General features: G+C 37.4%; 1 protein-coding gene across 1 annotated transcript in view; it reads left to right on the forward strand.

Annotated features, from left to right (window-relative positions):
* The window catches only part of CTNNA3 (catenin alpha 3), a gene marked incomplete at its 3' end in the record, with an annotated part of 425,372 nt that overhangs the window by 228,639 nt on the left and 174,472 nt on the right, over nucleotides 1-22,261 (forward strand). Inside the window, exons 8-9 of the mRNA XM_082286514.1 lie at nucleotides 5,817-5,897; nucleotides 10,962-11,114. Coding sequence (XP_082142640.1) covers nucleotides 5,817-5,897; nucleotides 10,962-11,114 — 234 coding nt within the window. The remainder of the gene's footprint in view (nucleotides 1-5,816; nucleotides 5,898-10,961; nucleotides 11,115-22,261) is intronic.

A 22,261-nucleotide genomic window follows, 5' to 3' on the forward strand; every position in this document is an offset into this window, starting at 1 on the left:
ATAATGAGAAACAGTTCCACATGAAAGAGTCCTTATTTGCTCACTTGCATATGATTTTCCATACCCCTTTTAAAAAAATATGCTTACCTGTTTATCACAGAAATAGGTTTTCTTGAGCCAGGTGTCTTTAAAAAATTGCACTAGGGGTGGGTGTGTTAGAGTAGGGAATCTGTGTCACTGAGTGGAGGTGATTTTCAACTTAAAGTACTTGTGGGTTATTCATTCTTTATGTTTCCCATATTAAAAAAGAAAGGTAATAAATGTACTCCTAAATTAATTTCCCTCTTCAGGCTTTTGATGTACAGTAAAAATAGACTTTGAAATGCTGTATGAAAAGGCCTGGGAGCTTTTGGCTTTTCAAAGGAATTTTTGTCCTGTAAAATGTCAGAAATGTCAGGTTCTGCACTAACTGCCTTGTCAGAGGATTCCTTGAGTAACTTCTGAAATGTTCATTTAAGAGATTTTTCCGGCAGTGAATCCTGTGCATATAATTGTTCATGCATCTAAATAGTTCCACATTTCAATAGGTTGCTTGTGCTCAAAAAGTTATTCCTGTCCCCTTCCAGGATGGGGAACCAAGAGGTCTTTAAAACATTTTGTTTGCAAGCATGAGACATACTTAAAAAGAAGAACTGTAAACAGCTGGCTCATTTTTGTGTTCCAGCCCAACACAAACTTGTCCACTGAGTTCTGCAGGTTTGGAGAAGTTCATTGTTTTGTTCTGGTGTATTAACCAGATATGGCACCTCCAACAAGCAATCTTGGGTTTTACTTGGACATTGCACTTTGAGGAACAAGTTGAAAAATAGAAAGGTAAAATAATATTTAAATTAATTCTGCATTTAAAGGACAAATCCCAGGGCCTAGTGGTACAAAGGAATACAAGGAGGTTCTGTCTCAGACTTGGCATTTCTCACAGGTGTTTCATAGCCAAACAGTCATCTTGGATTTTTTTCACTGTGTGACCTTCAAGGTGACAAATCCTTTGTCTCCTCTCAGCAAAGAATGCAGGAAGTGGTATTAGTTTTATTTAACTATTGATGGCTGAAGCACCGTGTTAACTAACTGTGGCAGAAGTGAAACAATTGGGATAAATGAAGACTGCAACAGGATTGAACTGAATCATCCCTTATAAAGGCTTACGGGCTTCATTGGGGCTTTTTGAGACAGATGCTTGTAGGCATCTTTACTTTGTTGAATTCCACAACAGGATTTGAAACATCAGGGTTTCTATAAGCTGTGTATGAAAAAAAAAATTTTGTCTTTGCACAAAAAATTCAGATGTGGAAATTTCCCAAGTAATGACAAAATTGTTTCACCGTGCAAAATAAATTGTAAAACTGCTTTTTATACTATTTTTAAAAATCTTACGGTTTTGCTTAGAATTCACAATGACTTTATAACTCAAAAGAAGAACCATTTATAAATTCCATATGCAAAAAAAGTCATTAAATGTTACATGCGAAATTGTAACAACAGACATCAAATGCTTGGTATCTCTATAGAGTCTGTGACTTTGCTTTAATGTCCTACCTAAGTTGTGTGAGAGTTTGTTACTTTGGGGTTTTTTTGATTAAGGTACAATGAACAGGACCCTCTAATTGCTGAGCATAGGATTATTTTCAGTCTACACATAGCCTGAAACAGTCAGTCATTTAATTAGAGCTCTGACATTTATTAAGCTATTGTAGTATTGATTGGTGTTTACCTTTTAGCTTGGCTTCTTTTTTTTTAATATTTCCGTAGAGAACTGATTATGATAAACGTGCTAGTCTTTCAAAAAATAAAATTGTTCTTGGACACATAGAACTATATGAAAAGTTGTTTATCACAGAGTCATGGTACAGACGCTGGAGACAATTGACAGAGGGCAGGTCTAGATCAGATATTGAGAAGAAATTCTTCCCTGTGAGGGTGGAGAGGCCCTGGAACAGGTTGCCCAGAGAAGCTCTGGATCCCTGGAAGTGTCCAAGGCCAGGCTGGATGGATCTTGCAGTAACCTGGGATAGTGGAAGGTGTTCCTGCCCATGGCAGGGGTTGGAATGAGATGGGCTTTAAAGTCCCTTCCCACCCAAATCATTCTGTCATTGTGGGATAAACAAAGAAAATTATGCTAGTGGATTGGATTTTTTTTCTATTTATTCCTCCCAAGATTGTGCAATGGGTGTTTGGGAACAGACACATCCCATTAAACAAAACGTGCTTAATTTCTGGCCGTAAGCCTTTAAATATGGAGATCTATTAGCCTAAGTACTAGAAGAGATTAGATGAACACTTAAGTAGTTCTGCCCGTATCTTCCATGTAATCTACTGATCAGTGTAACTATCAGGTAAACATTTGTAGGCCTTCAGGAGTATCAACAAAGTGAAATTAGAACCCTACTTAGAGTATCTATATAGTCCTTTGTTTAAGCTCTCTGCAACTTGACAAAGTCTGAAGCTTATGGAATTCCTGCAGTCTTTGTTGCCGCTGGTAACTGTTGGCATGTACCCACAAAGGCTTGGCTGGGGACTTGTTCCTGAGCCCTGCAAGGCTGTGCAGCCAGTGCAGATGTCTTGGTTTGCATCTGTGTTCCTTGGGGTGCTGAAGGACCTGTAATGCCTGGGAAGGTCACAATCCCCTGCTGGTATAAATGAGCTCCATCGAAACCAGTGGGGATATGGCCATGTGTTTCAGCTGAGAATCTGCCCTTAGATATGTCCTGGTTTAAATGGAAATCCAGCAGGAAAGATTTTCTTCACATGTGGTTTTTGAGGCATTAACTAATGTGGTTTGCCAGTGTGTGAAATAGGCCTGTATTATTTGCAGTACCCAGCATTTACCTTTGGGCTATCCAGTGTTAATTAAAAATACTTACTTTCCTTCAGTGGAATATTAATAACAGTTTGACGTCGTGCTTGTAAAATGTTTCAAATGTTAAAAATGCATTGAAATAGGAACTGGATATTGCTTTTAGGATCTTCATGAGGGAGCAATATAGCTGTTACTACATATATTTTACAGGAAAAAACAGTAGGTGAGTGCAGGGTAACTGAAAGGCTCAACTGCCTAGTTTATAAAATCCAGACCCAGAATAATGTGCATAATTTTTGTAGACCTTTTCTTAATTCAGTCAATCTGTACAAGAAGGAACTATTTCAGGATAGGCTTGTTTGTTTTGAAGTACAGCAGTCACAAGGACATTAGTTGCCAAGCAGATGCAGAGTATTGCAACTCCAGACGTGTGAGTTCCGTCACTGGGGAGTGAGACAGCTGCACTCTGCTGAGTGTGGAGGTGCTCAAGTCACCTTCGGTTTCACTGTGCCAGCCTTTCAATGTACACTTTTAAAACACTATATCTGCTCTTTTTCGGTTATTCAAGAGTGGAGTCATCTCATGTAGCTCTTGGACTGTTACTGTCAGATCCAAGATGGAGGTCTGCAGAGGAATGTGCACTCACAGGAGTACTTCAGATCCCAAGGTACTTGGGACCAATGGATGTTACCCTACAGATGCAGGAGAAGGCAACATGAGGCCAGTGATGTTTGAGAGTGTTCCCACAGGGGACTTTGTAGCCAGGTGTCCCCCTGACTGGAAAAGACTGTGTACGATTTTGAAGTTCGTAAGTCTTTATAAGTAGAATTTATCCAAACAGTAGTGTGGGTTTTTTCATGTTCAAATTTCTTTAGGGGAGAATGAGAGTCTGCAGTCATGAGGTTACCTGCACTCTGGACTTGTCCATATTCTACAGCCTGAAGCTGCATTTACAGTGCCTTTGCAGTGTATTTATTTCTTAGGGAAAACATGAGGTGAAGAATAACTTCATTTACAGTTATATTTGCTCTCTAAACATTGACTGTATGGTAAGAATTTGCAAATAAAGTATTTTTAACTTGTTCACTGTAATATTTTATGCCACTTGCTGCCTGAGGTTATTTAATATTAGCTGCTTCAAAGATTTAGGTTAGCTTACAGCCAGTTGTATCATTAGTGGCCATTGTTGAAATTACAGATTACCAGAGAATTCGAAAAATATCCCAATATTTTGCAGTGATTTTTTCTTTGTAGGAAAATAGGCTCTAAATATAAAGCTTTCAAAGGATTTGCCAATGCATCCTCATAGTCTGAAAATGCATAGGTATAAGGTGAGTTGTATCCACAGTCTTTCCTGGCCCTGTTTACCTGGCAGTTCAGAAGGGATCATTTTGTTGTCAAGGTTGACAAGAGCTTGCAAAGCGTAATAGAAGAGTCATTATTTACTTTGGTTCCTGTACAAGAAATGATGGCATTGCTGTGGAACAGAAAGTGAGTATCCACCTCCAGGGATTCCTTGCAGGTTTTAAGGTGAAGTTCAGACCTTTCTCCAAGACCTGGTTTTGATCATCTGTTCCCTGAAAGACTATAGGCAATTTCAGAAATAGAAGGTCATAGGAGATTTTCTAAGTCTCCCTGAAAATACAAGCTCAGTTTTAAAATTAGTTTTTCCTTTCAGTTGATAGAGAATGTGCTAATAATTTCAAGACGTTTTTGACATTGCACATTCAGTTTTAACATAAGAGTTCTTTTCTTGTCACCTCTAGGTTTTATTTTAATATTAAGCATATTGTCCTGTTCATAAGTTTCTTTAATAAGGAAATAACTCTGGTTGAAGTATGATATATAGATAACAAGGTTGTACTCCTAGGTGCCTACCAAGATATTACTACTTTCATATTAATTTTAATGTTATTTACAAAATGAGACTGTCATGTTCATAATGGAGACTTCCTGGTGGTCTGTAAATGAAGTCCAAATACTGTGGTCAGTGTACACAGCTATTTCTTAGCATTTATGAGAATCTGGTTCTTTGTGCTGTAAATGTCATGTGTGCTGACTTTGTGTAAAGAACCACTATTTGTGGTTCTTTCCTTTAGACCAGGGCAGTCCAAGGTGGTGAGCAATGATTGCTTGCTTTGGGCAAATAAAATTCATCAAGCATTTTGGGTTTTCATGTAGTTTCTGTACTAACAGGGGAAAAAAAAAAATCAAACCAGCTAGTAGGCACAGAAGTTTTATGGTAATATTGTAGGGAAAAAAGGCTGAGCAGTCCAGTAAAGTGTAGAGTACACTTTTCAAATAGGTAACAATGATAGAAGCATTTTGCTTATAGGTGGAAATAAAATAAATAAGATTGTTTCGAAAGTATACAACTGATTCTCTTCTGACCTCTCAAATATCTCAAGAACTCAGTCTTCTAGATGCTGAGAATGAATGTGCTGTTGAATGAAGAGATTGCCATTTCATGGACAGTGTTGGCATTGCAACATCTTGGACATTCCAAAACTCACCTATTCTGATTTACAGGAGGAAAATAATGAATGCTGCAGACAAAAGCATAACCAAATTGCATTGTGGGCACCTGAACTTGTACATTAGTTGTAGAAAGAGAACAGTATTTTTCACATGAATAGGGTATTAATGAATTGACATAAATATGATTGTTGTTGTTATTACTATTATTAATCATCATCACCATCATCACTATCATCATAATTCTGCTAATGTTGTTGTTGATTACACTAGGAGTATTACAGCAATTCAGAAGTTAAGAAGTGTTTATTTTGTTCCTACATACTACTTCTAAAGCATGTGTTTTGATTCAGCAAATTATGTTTAACATCACAAATGGGCATTCTGTGAATATTGTGGTACTGGCTCTTGAAATGTATGAAAAATTTGAAAAATCCTCCAGCATGTATGATTTACCAAATGCTCTGATGCACTGGGGACACAAAGAATGTGCTTGCTAAGGAATCCCAGATAACCACTGATGTGTTTTCTGTCCCATTGATTGCAGACTGACAAGGCAGAGAGAAGCAATGCCTTGACTGTTGCCATAGACAGTATGTGCAAGAAGACCAGAGACCTCCGCAGACAGGTGAGCACCTGGGCAAATGAAAAGGGAGAAAAAGGTCTTGAGGGATTCTTTTCAAAATTGCTGTTTTCAGTTTATGCATTTTGAAAATAAGAATTTTTTTTCATATAAAAAATGTATTCATGACAGTTGCACTATTCCACAGAATATTTACATAACCAGTTTTCAAAATTCTGGGAGAAAACCCTGCCAAATGATACTGGCTGAATATATATTTGTACATGGCAAAACTCTTCATGTATGCTTGTCTAAATATATTTGCTGTAGATATATATCAGTAATGTACTCTGGCCATCAAGACTTGTTTAATTTTCAATAAGCTTGAATTATTACTGGTTGTTGGAACAGACACCTTGAAGGAACTACTGAGTCACTACGTGTGGGTCTTTACAGTTGTCAGAACTCCTAGCCCACAGGAGGGCCCTTGGACTGCCTAATCCACAGTCCACCCCCCCTCATTTTACATGCCAGTGTCCTAAAACTAATGTGAGATATGGACCAAAATCCACTATTTCAGTGAAGTGCAGAAGGTTAGCAGTAGACATCAGCTGTGTTTACATCCTTTCTCTGCAAGAAATACCTTTGAGAAAAATTGCAAATTATGCTGAAAATGTATAATGTGCCAGTTCAGAAAAAAAACCCTAGAAAGCCAGTAGTTCTTTCAGCCAGGCTGCCCCAACCAAGTGTATGAAAATTTACAGCTACACAGAACATGGGAACACCTCTTTCATCCTGTCTCAGGCCGTTTATCAACTCCCTGGTGGAAGACTATCCCTCCCAACTTTGTGTTAGTCTTGCAGGCCAGCCTGTGCTTCAAGATGAGGAATAAATTCCTTCCTGCTCCCATTATCAGCCAGGGGAAACCTTGAAAAATGAGAAGAATATCATATAAATGTAGTGTTTACAACTAACTAGCTATCCAATTTCTGCTTACATTCAGTCAAAAATATGTTCAGTGCAGAGACCTGCATCACCAGCTCAGTGTGTCTAGGAGCTCTCCCATTCATTCTCTTCCATGAGTTAATTAAACTCCAGCTTATAATACTTTACTGACTCTGTTACAGTGGTTAGAAGCTGTTAACTAATTCAATTTGTGTCTTTCTGTACACCTTTGGAAAATGTTCAGGCTGAATGTAATCATGCCCAATTTATAGTCAATCTAGAACCAGTAATTTTCTCTTAGGAGAACAGCTCTGTGCTTCTTGACATTTTTTTCCACTGGAAAGCATTTATGAGATATATTTTATTTATTTCCTCCAATTCTATGTTCATACATATGAATTGCATAAGAATTGTTTTAGAAGAGTGGTTAGTGCATGCCTAATTCCTGATCTGGGAGACAAGAAATTGTGAGTTTTTGTGCCTCCAGATACTGCAGTACAGTCTTATTTGCTTTTACTTATGAACATTCCTTATTCTGTCTCCCAGCAATTTTACAAGAAACGTGACAATTGTTGTTTGCTCTACTCTTGCTTACAGCTTTTATAATACTATATTGTTTAATGATACTGTGTACCTTTGCTGCTATTCCATCAGGCGCTCACAGTGGATTCAGGGCTGTGGCGTGCATTGTACCTGCTTGCAGTCATGACTAGGATTGCCTCTGCAAAATTGGGGTTAAAGATGAAACCTTAGAAAGCTGTATTTTTAAAATCTTTTCAGTAGTACCCAATAAACAAAACCATCAGAGGGGTGCTGTCCCAGTCAGCAGTCTGGCTGGGGGTGATGCCATGGGCCCCTTTGAAACACCTTTGCACACCACAGCAAGGGGAGTGAAAAAAGGCTTGTGTCTGGCAAGACTTGAAGGCAAAAGTAGCTGTCCCCAGAACAGCATATTCTGGGAGATGTAAAAATTCTCAGGCTTTTCAAGAGGAGCTATTTGCATTCATTTCAGGAGCTTGTCCACTACTTCTGGGGATTTAAAACCATTCTGATTTATTTTCATTTTTACTAGTATTGTGCTGGAGATGTGCATGTCACTTCTGTGTGTGCAGTTTTACCTGGATCACTGCTTCCCTGCTGAGGAGAGCTGGACAAATATTTAGGAAGGAATTGCCTATTCATTCCAATTTGTAATTATGTGAAATTACCACACTCAGTTCTTGCCTCCCAGTTCTTTCCCAGTGTAACATGAATGGACTGCACAGATGTTTCTCCTATGGTTTTTCTGCAGTTCTGGCTGGTTGGTTGTTTTAATAAATGTTATTCCTGATGATTTTTTTATATTTCTATGTTACTTCATCATAGATTGCCTTCCTGGCATCCCTTTGAAACAGGAAAGGGAGATCCTTCAGTAACAACTACTCTAAGGTTTGTCCAGGCCTTTTGCCAGGGTAGTCCTGTGAAGGAAGAGGCAAGTAGAGGCAAACACACTTTTCTGTACTCATCAATACTGATGTTGAATAGTGTTGCGAACAGCTGCTGGCATTTTCTTCTCTACCCTCCACTGTTTTTGACAACCTTCTGCCCCATGTTTTATAAACAATATGCTTCTATGTTATTTTTTTAATACATTTTAGTATCAAAACAAAAATTCTCCATGCTTCTGCTTCTGCAACAGTCTGCTCAAAGGGTAAATGTAAGACCTTGCATCTTAAGAAGAAAACAATTTGTCAGACATCATCCTCCCCCTCCTTTCCCTCTTCTGATGGTGTCTCTTTCATTTAAAAATATGAGAAAAAGTTTAATTATAGCACAATAACTTTGCTAGCATTGCCTGCTGGCACTATGGTGCTGTCCTTTGTACATATGCCTTCCTTTCTGGCTACTTAGCTTTTAGCATTTTGCCCTACAGGTGGCCAGAGTCAGAAACAGACTTACTGAGTCATGGAAAAAATGCTTGTTAGGATTAGCATGAAAAGAAATAGATATTGCTTCAGATATTCCTTTTTTCTTTTGTCTTTTCCTTCTTTTTCTATGTTGTATTTCTTTGTTCTTTAATGCTACACAAGCCATTCTTTGAAACTCTCAGCTTCATGTAGTCCTTTGCAAAGCTGGAACAGGAACATAATTTCAAACTTGTTTGTATTCAGCAAAGACACAGCATTATCTTTGTTTTTTTGAAGAAAATATGATTTGCTGCATAATTGCAGGATAGAGCATTTCTTAGAACAAAATAATAATGATAATTTCTGCATGAAAGGTTAATTGAGCCAAGAAAACCAGTGAAAAGCTATAGCAAAGAATTATGCAAGGAGAGATAAAATTAGGCTGTGGGTTTGAAATTGGATGTCTCAAGCTCACCACAAATGTGACTGAGGTTACTGTAGTCACAGTACACTAAGGGTGTGAAAGTCCTGCAGTCTGGGCTGTACAGAGCCCCAGAATATTTCTGTTGGAGATAATGAGTCATTGGGCATGGATATGATGGGTTCCACAACTTTTTGTTGTTGTTGTTTTTTTGTAAATTGACATCTTAATTTTTAAACTGTGACTCCTCAAGGTCACATTAATGTACCTCATTTTAAACAGGTAAGAATACCTGTTTTCTTAAGTTGAGCCTTTACAACACAAGTCTTAACTTGGCAGGACTCAGAGGTTTGATGTATTTTATTTCTGGTAGTGAAACTTTCTAATAACTTTTTTTTTTTTTTTTTTTTTTTTTTAATTCCAGCCTGAATAAAGCTGAGAATGTAAGAAATCCAATTTTGTATTGGAATCCCACTTTGTCTTTGCAAATTACTTTTCAGAACATACACTATCTAGACAGTATATCCTATTGTGATAGGCTACAGTAAGGAGACAAAGAAACCATTTCAAACATAAATTGCTTGTGTTTGTTCGAGAGGTTTGTCTGTCCATCTGGTGGGTCAGTGAGAGCTGACTTTAGGTGGTGAGGCCATCCAAAAGCTAATGGTGGAATTCATATCCAGATCTTGTCTGATAATCAACAGATTTCTCCACAATTCTTTCTGCTGTGCATGGGCTCTGTCCTACCTGCAAACACAACAGCAGCAAAAAGACTGTAGTTTTTTCTATTTTTCTTGTGGTATGAGTCTTTACTGAGTTTTCACACAGATACATTGGAGCAAAACACAAAGTGAAAACAGGTACTTTGGCAACAGCTTATAAGAGCTTAAAAACATTCTATGTCCTTTTCTGTTCCTATCAATATCTTTCCTATATACTGTAAAAATATTGGAGTAGGAAATTTAATGAACTCTACAATTAAGTTGCATTTTTGTATTGTTCCAGTTGGTATGTTTGTTGTAGTGCTGCATGATCTAAATGAACAGTTGTCATGTGTAGATAACATGCAAAATAACCTCATAAGTGAAGTAATGTCCCAGTGATCAGTTACAAGCTTCTGTGACGCCTAATTTAAGACAGGTAATTTATAGCAGAATGTTACACTTCTTTAATAATTTAAGTTAGAAGTTCAAGAACAATTAATTTAAACAGAGAAAATTGAACTTCAGCCTCATTTATAGATCTTCTTGCTCTATTAATACATTATCAGGTGGCACAATCAGTAATCTCATTGACATAATTACCATGAAGGTTGCCATTCTGCAAACCAGACCGTGTCGGTGGGTTTCCCAGCAAGAAAATACTTGGGTAATTTTGGAATTATGAAAACAGGGGATGTATATATTTTGTGAGTACCAAGATGATTAAATTAATATTTTCTTTGTAAAACTAAATAGCCTTTTCCCTTGGCATCTGAATTATAAGGAAGAATACCCAGGAGATATGAGGTCTGGGCTAATTGATTTTTCATGTGTGGAATTGCTTAAGTAGCCTGTTTATCAAGGAAGGGGAACATTCTTTTGGCTCCCTTGATTTCAAGAGGACCAGTACATGTTGGAAGTGTTTTATGTGTTGGTGCTCACACTTACAAACAGACATATTTACCTAGTGGCATATTAAAGTTGTCCTTAAAATTAAATACAGTTTTCTGTCTAATACATAAATTGTAGCTGCCATACGTTTCAGACCTATGGTGCAAATAATGCAGGAATACAGTGTGTACCTGTTGGTGTTACAAAATAGGAATGGACCATAATTGCAGCAGACTGTAATGAATAGTCCAGTTAGCAGGTACTGATGTACTTCTTTCTTTTGCAGCTCCGGAAAGCCATTATAGATCACATCTCAGACTCCTTCTTAGACACCACTGTTCCACTGCTAGTTCTCATTGAAGCTGCTAAAAATGGGAGAGAGAAAGAAATAAAGGAATATGCTGCTATATTTCGAGAACATACCAGCAGGCTTGTGGAGGTATGTTTGATGGAATTGCACTTTTTTTGGAATATGTGTTGTAAGTGACTTGCCACTGAACACTCCCTTTGCTGGTAGATATCAAAAAATGTTTAAAGCTGGCATTTCATGAAAGAATAAATAAATGGCCTTGTGTAATAGTAAATGTACTCCATTTTTCCATAATGGTATGTTGTAAGACAGAGGGCTTTGTGCTTGTATAGCATTTCATTGCATAGAAATTAGATGGTGTGGAATTGTAATTTAAGAAATCAGTATAAGCCTTTCCACAAAGTTATTCAGTGGGAATTTGATTAAATGTGTGTTTCTGGGAGTATTAGCTCGCAGTGTTCAGGATCCTGCAGCCCAAACTACAGAAGACACCGTGTGAGTGTCAGTTGTTTGCCAGCTTTCTTCCTTGGAAAGTCTGTAATCTCTGCAGTGATTTGCTGAAGGGGAAACAGGGCTCTGACACAGTTTAGAGCCAGGAGCCTGCTGGCAGAATCATTGAATATTCTCAGTTGGAAGGGACCCACAAGAGTCATTGAGCCCAGCTCCTGCCTCTATGCTAAATGAATTCCCCTGCACACATTGGAGACTCAGGATTCATTTCTAAAGGATGTACTTCTTTATTGCTTATAAATGATACTTCTTCATTTATAAAACTTAGAGATTTGCAGATATAACTGGGGGGAGATTTTTGTTTGTTGGACAGTCAGTCCTGCAAACATGACTAAATATGCATTGACCTAAACTCATTTGAACTGGAGCTTGGAACACTGCTGGAATACTAAAGTCAGAAATTTACAGCAATATTATCTCGAGTGCCTGTAAGGAATGCATTAGTAATTTTTGTGGGGTGTTTTAGCTTTTGGTGCTTTTGTGTGCAGTAATGCAAAAATGAGAAAAAATCAATGAATTCACTCTGTGGATGAAAATTTACTTAGAAAAACTATTTGGCTCAGAATTAATAATTAATCTTGAGTGATCTAGAGATAATGAAAGAAAAATAGGTAAAGAGCTAAAGTAAAAGTAGGGTATTGCATTTACGTTTCTCTTCATGGTCATGCGATTACAGAATAAGAATAGTTGTTATTCTTTGATTTACAAGAGTGTCTGATTTTGACCATGCTGCAAAACAAACTCAAAGTTGCAAGCTTTTCAGGTTTTTAATACTGAAGCTAAACCATCTTGAAGTGACTTCATTTTTAGAAAGAACAGGTGATCACTGAAGATCAAATAACTTGACTGAATTTCTGAGTCCAGCTGAAATACCCAAATCATTATTCATTTTAGAAGATGTAAGCCTAAAATCCAATATTCATTTCCTTTCATGGGTTTGAATTTGTGTCCCAAATGCAAGGAATAGCTGGCCATGAGTGTGGGTGTGTGATTAGAGGGACTGATGGCTGCACAGATTCACTGCCTGGAAAATCCACAGACTGGTCTTGCTGTATGTGTGAATACACTCTGTGTGTGTGTGTATGTATTTATATTTATGCTGTGACTCAATGTGCTGCCTACAGTGAAGAAAACTTACTTTTAAAGAGAGCCTGTATGCAGTGCCACCTCCTATTGTTGAATTAGTTGTTCCAAATGTCACTTTAGTGGGAATTATATCGTGGGCTGCCATTGAAAATTAACTTCAATTTTACGTTATGTTATTTTCTGGATATCTACTAGAACTAAGTATTGTATTTAAAATTTACTTACATCGGTTTAATGCTCTTACCAGTATCTCTAAGCAAGATCTTGATTGATGGCTTTTTGATAAACTGTATTTATCAACTGCTAAACTCTCCAGCAGATTAATTAGGTTGTAGTTGTACTGCATCCATCAACTGTGATCCTATCTGAGGTAAAACAAAACAAAAATGAAAAAAACATTAACAGCTAGGCAAGTGGCCATAAAGGGCCTTTGTAGATTCATCTCATTTTTAAGAAAAATTCAATCATTTCCAACAGCATCATGTAAGAGAAAGAAATATGGCAGCTGTTTTGGGGAATGTTTAATACCAATTGAATTTATATAAATGGAATAGCTTTTAAATGCATTAGAGCAGTTATTAGAGCAGTTCTGGAAGCATATCTTGGGTTTTAGTGGCCTAAATCATGTTAAGCTGAGAATACACGTATTTTTAAATGGATGTACTGGAGCACTGTGCTTTTGCTTTAACTTCTCAAGGAAAATAGTATGGATAGAGTTGGATCTGACTAACTGTGGTTTGCAGAAGCCTGTGTGCTTACGAAACACACACATACTTCAGAACTGAGATGTGGCACATACGCTTGGAGCTTGGTTTCCAGCTGAACACGGGGCCATGGATAATGCATGTGCTATAGAAATCAGGTCTTCCCTAAGCAGGGAGCCTGATTCTGCAAGAAGGGCAGGACAAATCAAAAGGAGATGAGTTGCCTTTCGATCCTTGTTATTTCTGTTATCCCTTTATTTATCACAGAATTTATGTTTCTTGGTGAAAATTCTTAATGTGTAAACATCACTTGTCCCCTTTGGGACAGGTGCCCAGCCTTTAGCCAGGGAGATGTTCCAGTTATCCCTTTATTTATCACAGAATTTATGTTTCTTGGTGAAAATTCCTAATGTGTAAACATCACTTGTCCCCTTTGGGACAGGTGCCCAGCCTTTAGCCAGGGAGATGTTCCACAGCATGGTGTTGCTTCTCTCTGTAAGACTTGGAGTTGGATGACAGGTTAATTCAAGATCTAATCCAGAAAAAAATTCCCATAATTGATGAGAAAGTTGCCAAGCATTAATCTATTTTATTAGAGGGTTCTTAAATGACAAGTATGATTTGCATGTTTGCAGGAGAGGCCTCACATTCTTTCCTTTGTTGTTTATTTCCTGCACTGATACAAGAGACAACAAACAAATTACTTTACAACTTTGAGATTATACAAATCTGAAAGCCAGTCATGTGTGCTGTTGCAGAAATGGGCTTCATCTCTGCTACTGAAAATAATTTAAGTATTGAAGTGCCAGATCATAGGTGGCATGTACCTGGCTTTGGAATACTAAGAGACAATAGGTGTAATTGAAATATTTTAAAAGCTAAACAACTAAGAAAAATGTTGCAGAAAAAGGCACAGAACAGTAACTGTACCAGAGAAGGCTGGTGAGACGTCAGGTCATTGAAATACAACTATGAAAGCAGTTTTACCATCTAGGTATAGTTGTGGCATTGAGGGAGCTGGGTGGCTTGTGGGCACCAGATGATAGAGCAAAGGCCAATGATGCAAGCAAAGGTACCCATATTGTTAAATACGTAATACCTTGTTTAGCAGATTAAAAAAGGGTGGTTTTTTATTTTGTCAGCTGCAAGTAGCCTTTCTGGAGCATGGGACATAGCGGAGCTGCTTGCAAGCACTGAGAGGTGAAAACCAGCTCAGATGCTGACAATCCCTAGGTTTTATTTAGGGGAACAAAAGCTAAGAAAAAAAACCCATTTGCATTCTCACTGTTCTTTGTTTCTGACTGTAAAGCACTCTAGGTGTGGGTCTGATCCCACTAAACCTTTGACATCTCTAGCATCCTATGGTGAAGAATTTCACAGCCTATGTGTTGTATAGAGAAGTGTCTGTGAAACCCCCACATGATCTTTTCTTTTGCTGTCTCTGAATTCTGGTATCAGAAGAGAAAATGAGCACTAGTCCCTATTTTCCTTCTCCATGCCACTTACTCTTTCAATTTTTTTTATTGTTTTCAAAATATTTCTGGTCTTTTAAAATTTTCCTTATTTGGAAGCCACAAAAGGATCAGCTTGTTCCCTTCCCTGTACCTTTTCCAGCACCTTGCAGCCCATGAGGTGGGAGGACAGAACTGTGCATGCTAATCAATACAGTCAAGATATTTCATAGAATCACAGAAACTGTTGTTTTTTCCTCACAAAACAACTGAATTTCATCTATGTTATAATTTATTCATCTAGTACCATGACATCCTTTTGCAAATCTTTGTTCATTCTTTTTATTTACTGCTCTAAACAACTTGTTAAAATATGTGTAAACAAAATTTATAAAAAGTTAGTGCAGACACCATGACCACAAGGAAATTCTTGGCTCACAGCTTTCTCCCAATTTCCTGCTGATTTGTTCCTGAGGCTGAAACAAGTGGTGCTAATCTGTCTGAATTACCTGGGAATTTACTGGTTACTCAGCCACCCTAATTCTTGGAGGAGTCGTGGCATTCACATGCCTGGATCTCATACACAGTACACTAGTCCAGCTCTTTCATTCTTCCATTGCTTTCACGTATGAAAACATGGGCGTCCATTCTTGCTATTTTAACATTGCTCTTCCAAAAGGTATTTATGGCATAAGGAAGATGTATGACTATTTCCTTTTCATCTTATAAAGGTAACTTGTTGCACTTGAAGATAAATGCTGTGAAATCACCTATCTAATGACTGCTGAAGTTTAATTCTCTCCAAATTAAGGAAAAAGTGTTTCTAAAAAAATATAGACTTTCCTGAATCCAATCATGAGTTCATCTTGAGTGAAGCAGTGTCTCAGCTCTATCCTGTCAAACACTGTTCCAGCTGAACATGTTCCACACACTTGTCAGGCTTCAGAGCAAAGTTGTTGAGCTGGGCCCATGATGTTAGTGTTGCAGCAAAGCTGGAATTGATAATAGTAATTAGAAAGCGAAGGCAGAACAACATGTCAAAAGAGATGATACTGCATTCTCAAAATAATCAGTGAGCAAGAATTTGAATCAGCATAGTGGTATTGCCTACTCTCATATATTCTTTGTTAATGTTGTTCTGTGGCTCAGTTATAAATATGCTGTTGTTGCCATATGGATAAAAACATCAGTGTTTAATTTTCCTGTCACAATATTTCACCTGATTGCAGAAATTTATGAAATAAGTTTCTGAATCTGGACCACAAAGACCTGTGTATTTGTGTAGCCAGATCTCCAGTCACATAAAAATGGATTTTATTATTGCATCCAGCAAGTCCAGTGGTGATAGGTAATAAAATGATTTTGATGTTACAGGACTAGGCTATAAGTCCATTTTTCAGTAAAACAAGCCATTGATAGTTGTGTTATTTCCAGTTAAGCGTTTCCTTACGTGCTCAGTTTAAAACCTGTACTAATAATACTAGCCTGTACCCCCCACCCACCAGTATCACTCCTCTTGTTGTTTTGCTTGTTTTGCATTCTTTCAAAGTTAACAAATTCAAGCAGGTACTCTGAGATTTGACTGTGTTGGTCTTTCTTCAGTTTAAAACCTTATTTACCCCATTGACTCTTAACCCAAGATAAAGATTTTCCAAAGATTTCTCTTGATTACATAAAGTGCCTGTTTCTTCTTTGCCTGAATGATTAGCTTAGTGTGGATGACTAGTTTTTAGATGACAGATGTGGGGTGAGTTGATTTGTACCTTGAGACATGACTGTTGGTCTGTTTTGAGACATGCATTATGTTTCATTTTCCTATGCTTTGTATAGCAGTTTTAATTAGGCATACCTTGTATTTGAGGACAGCTTTTGAATCTGTTTTTGAAAGATCAAGAATGTTTGAAGAGTAGATTATGAAATGTTTTGTGTATAAACACAACAGTCTGAATTGGATCTTATAAAAACAAAAGTTCATCTTCTCACAAAGGTTAATCCAACAGTGAATTTGGTATGGAAATTAGAAGTACTGCTTAAAATATCAAGAGAGATTTTCTGTGGTTTCTATTTTAATCTGAAAATGAAGAATTCTCTAATAGAAACAACAGGTCTTGAGAAAGAAGATACTTTTTCCCCTCCTTGAATAGGGAATGTTAATTGAGCTAAGCTAAATTGCTGCTACACTGACTCACTGCTCACACTGTAATTTAAGAAACAAACAGTATCCTCACAGGCCAGTGACCTTTGTAAATCGGCTTGAGCAGTGAGATCTCTTGCAAATCTCGCTTCTGAATTAGCATTTGGAAGTTACAGTCCTTCCTTCAAAAACTGATTTAAGACATAACAAAATAATACAATTCAGAAGTATGTTATATAAATTCAGTGAGGTACAAAACATCAGTGAGATGGAAAGACTGAACACCATGCCAGGAATGGGGCAATAATATTTCCAGAGGTAGTAGTAACTAAAGGTAATATCTTCTTTCTTGTGTTCTTTCTTGTTTCTCTCTGCTGAGTTTATTAACTACTCTGTGCTCTTACCCTGGAAGTTCTGCCTCCTGATAAAAGGTGCACAGGCTTGGGGTGTCAGCCACGCTTCCCAGGAGCATCAGCTGGGGCTTTGTGCCAGCACTAGTATTGGAAAAGCTCAGACAGTGCAAAGGATTTGAGATACCTTGGTTAGCATCTTTGCACTGCCATAGCTGCACAATAATTGCACACACCAGAGTCTCTCAGTTTTAAATACGAATAGTGTATTCAGGTATGTAGAGGAAGCAGAATAGTCCTAGTTACATAGTAAAAAAACCCAAAAAACACATTAAACTGCCCACTTTGGCTATGATATTGGACACTTCCCACATATGAAATGAACACTCAGCTGCTGAAGTATTTTGATGAGCACCAAGGGCCACGTTAAACATTCTTCTGATGGAGGTTATTTTAGGTTGCAGTGCCTTATTCCTCATACACTGCATCAAATATTTTTGAGTATTGATTTTGTAATATTGAAAAAAACCTAGAATATATTGCAAGATGAAAAAAGATTAGGGTTAAGATTGTCTCTGTAGTCTAAGTCTTTGTGAACCTTGGCTAAAATAAATTCTTCAAAGATTTGGTTTTTTTAGAAAATATTTGTTATTAATGGTAATTCCATTTTAAAATGCCGCAATTTTGAAAAAAATATTTCAAAATATGAAGATTAAGTACTTTCAGATTTGACACATTTAGGTTTTGCTTTGAAATGCCTTTTCATTTAAAATGCTGCAATTGAATTGTGAGTCTAGTTGAAATATTTGATTGTATAGAAACATTTTCAAAGAGTCTTGTCTTCTAGGACATTTCAAAATTATCTCTGAATATAAACACTTTTAAATTATGAAAATTAAGGCAAAATAATAATGAAAAGCATTCAGAGACCCAGGTGTACTTTCTAGTCCCCTCTAAGACACGCCTGTTTTTAGTGGCTGGAGTGTTCTGGTCTCGGTTCACTTCTATCAAAGACAAAAGCAAATTCTGCTGTTGCGATAGCAAGTATATAAAAGTGAACAAAAAATAGGTAACAAGAAGACTGAAATGTCACATCTACACAAAGAGAAAAGAAGGCCCTGTGTAACTGGCAATTTCTTGTTTGGGGAAGCTGACAGACTGTTCTCCTGAGCTGATCCATCACAGAGATGTAATGCTTTCTGAGAGGAGGAGTGATAGGCTGGGTGAACTTGAGATTAAAAAAGGAATTTGATGGGAGCAGGGAAGAATCCTCTGATTATCTTTTCTTTTGGCACAGATGCAAATCTCCCACTACAGTGTTTAAAGGTCAGCCATACCAAGCAGAGGCAGAGAGATTTAACAGGAGAAGTGGAGGCGATGATGAAGTGAACTTGTGTTCTTAATCTCTTCTCTCAGTACACGAATACATCATTTTCTCTGTTGTTTGATCTAATAACACTGACTTTAGATCTGCTGATACATTAATTTGACACTTTAGCCTGTGGCCTAATTCTTGCCCGTGTGTTTTTCAGTTTTGCCTGTAGTGCAATATGACAGTGCTGGCTTCTGGGACTTCTCAGGTTGAATCTGTTACAAACAAGGGACAGTAACAAACAGCACCTATATTTGAGTGCATCAGTGTTGTGATGTGTTGATATAGAGTAGCAAAGGCATGCAGGACACAGAGTGTTGCTCAAAATACAAGTTTTCAAGTTAGTACAAAGATTTCCAGTGCTGAAAATGCACATCTATTGAAGGAGAATTCTCCTTAAGAGAGCATTTTTTAAAAATTAAGTTAAAAGCTGTAAAGGAGAAAAATGCTTGAATGCATATTGTTTCTATTTCTATAAGGAAATGGAGGTTTTAGATATACATAGATTAAAAATGATTTTTCATTTAATGCTATTGGAATTACAATGACATTTTGGCAAACTGTATGGAAGAACTTACATATGGTAAAAATGAAATGTTTTCAATGTTTTCAGTTCATTTGCAAAATGTTTGCAAAACTGAGGACGGTGGAAATAATAGTAAGTATTATTGACAATAAATTAATAAGCATGCTAAAGAACACTCTTCGTTTCTCTCAAGCAAAACACAGCCACTGGCTCTTGAACTAAAGCTGTCTGCATCTGCCTCTCGTGGAAAACAGCTCTGCCAAAAGTCAGTTTTAACATGGAATCTGCAAAATGTAACAGGTTGCTTATTATTTTCTATGCAAACAGTGAATATTTCTCTTTAAGTACAATGGGAAAACTCTCAACACTTCAGTCTGTTGTACTGGCATGCATCTAAAAGATGATAGCTCTTATTCACCACCTTGTCTGATTTTGTATGTAATTTGCTATATCTTTCTATGTCAAATTTTAAATATAGCAACCCAGAAAATTGGGTTGAGAGCAACTTCCCATAGCTCTGAAAGATGCATCAAAGACACTCTAAAAAAATCATCTCACTCTTGTACTTTCCTGAGTGCACAACTACCAACTTTCAAGCAGCCTGTGACAGCTGTTACTTTAACCTCTGAACATCCAGTACTTAAGGACTACATTCTTTAACCTTATCTTTTACTTGAAGCTAAGGTCCATGGAAATAAAACTACTTGAACTCTGAATACCAACAACCCCCCTGATTTGATATTCAGTATAACATTTGCATAGCTTCCTGTCAGATAGGAGCTTACGCTAAAATAGGATTTAACAATCCTTTAATTTTGCTTTATATATCAAAGTACTGCATGTACAAAGTCCTGTCAACTGGAAGACACTGATTTCTTTCTACCACCTTCAAAGACAATAGGGAATTGAGTATTCTTAGCGCTGCTCCTGTTTCTATCAGTTTTAATCCCAGACTGGTAAACACAAAATAAAAATAATGTTTGAATCCTTCATTGCCTCTTTTTTAATATTGATTTTACTGAGCTATTGGAAAAACAAAACTATTTCTGACAATGGCAAAACTTCAAGACTGCATGTGTAGAGGTCAAACTGACAGATTACTGGAACATCTTTATTAACTTTCAGAATATCAGAAGAGAGCAGAATCTTTTATCATTCTCCTTTGGAGTATAATCAGAAGACAAGAAGCATGAATCCTGTTGAGTGGAAGTTTTTAGTTTCAGGCTGTTCAATGCTAAGGATTTTCATCCCCAGATGTAAGATCCAAGTCCAGGGCTTGTCATTTTTTTGCTGGTGCTTTTGTTCTTACTATTCTTCTTTAACCCATAATATACTTTCAATGGTATGGTCATATATGTCAAAATAGCAGTTGAAGACTGTAAGCTGTAGAATATATCCCCATATCTATTTTTGTGGTACAGTTTGTCTGTTAGTCATGTACAGAGGTGTGCACAGCAGCTCTCCTGAGAATACAGGGTCCCTTTGCACGATGGGATCTGCAGGCACAGAACTCCAGTGTGGCTTTCTGCTCCAGAAAGCATCTATCTAACTGTGGAGCAGTTAGCATATGGAGATGGGGATGCAGAATATTGGTCAGCATTTTGGGAATAAAATATATCTGTCAGCAGATTAGGATGTCATTTTTGTAAGTAAGATAAGCTCTTTTAAGCATGAACAATATTTATGAATGGGAAGTGGATTTTCATTACATGACTATACTAATTTCTATAGTCAGTCTGTCCTTGACAAATTAACCCTCCTCTCTTATCACACATTCTTTATTTTTTTTACTCTTAGTTAGTAAGCTAATGCTTTGTTTTTGAGAGGAAAACCACCTAATTTTAGTTTGCTAATTTCTATGCATCCTCAGTTTGTGTGATTCAGAATTCCCATTCAGATTCCTCTGTTGCTGTCTGACTTTCTGACTTTCAGGAGAGACCCATGTGCTGCCTCCCTGTTCAGGCCGGGTTTAGTTAATGGCACACTGGGGACGTCTGAGCAGTAGGGGTTCCTTTCTTGCAGCTTCTTCATTGTTCAGTCAAATCCAAAGATCTCAGTGGACCCATCTGAGTAAACTGACTGCTGACTTTGCTAATTTCAGCTAGTCTGTTATTAGCAATACTAATCTAACTACAAAAAAAAAAAAAGCAAAAAAAAAAGCAGTACCTCATTTTACTTAGAGATACTTTTTTTTTCTGCAGCTGTTTAAAAATCAAACTTTTGATGTCTGAAACACAGATGCAGTGCTGATAAGCCCAAGAGTTGGTGTAAACCCCACTTTACCATTTCAGTGAGTTTGCAGAGTCTCTCAGCAAACTGACCTGCATGGCAGGAGGGTCTGATGGCCCTGGGGGCAGCCTACAAACCCTCTGCTGCCAGGTGTTGCTTGACTTGGGTGGGTGTTTGCAGAGAGCCTGCAACAGGTAAAGGTGGTTTACCTAAAGATGGTAATGGCAGTTGGGGGGGGAGGGTTGTGTGGAATTACTTCTAAAATTAAAGGCAGCACAGGAATGATGCACAAATGCTTTAAATGCAAAAAATAGTCTTACATTCTAATAGAAGAAGTCTGGCAATAGTAATTAAGAGGTGGCAGGCAGATGGAAGGAGGCTTTTAAAGACAGGTAACTTGTTTCTGGATGTTTTGGAGCTGGTAGATGGATGCTTAATGGAGAGCTAATGTGGTCAAGACAGTGAATTAAGAAAATTAATTCAATAAAATTTGGTTAAAGTCATGCATGTACTTCTAAGTGTATGCAAGCTTTAAGACTTTGAACCTTGCTGTTTGGGGGCTCACAGAGTTCTAGCATTTTGGAGCAAGTCCTGAATTAATAATGCAAGGATTTTTGCACCTCTATGTAATTAATCAAATAAGGTCCAACTTTCCTATTACTGATTGAACTTCAGGTGATAAATGGCGGCATTTTCATTAATCCTCTTAATCACAGCCTTTATTGCATAAGTGTGAAGCAAGGGTACAAAAGATAAACAACCCAAAGATTTATCAGACTTTCTGTGTCTGAGGGGCATATTTCAGCAGCTGGAAACATCAGGCACCTCGTGCAGTGTGCTGGGAGATGGACTGCTCAGCAGGATATACTGGTTAACATTTGTGGTGATACTGTACAGAGAGCTGACAAGTGCAT

This window comes from Coloeus monedula (genome assembly GCF_965178545.1).
Source record: "Coloeus monedula genome assembly, chromosome: 8".
Classification (NCBI taxonomy): Eukaryota; Metazoa; Chordata; class Aves; order Passeriformes; family Corvidae; genus Coloeus; species Coloeus monedula.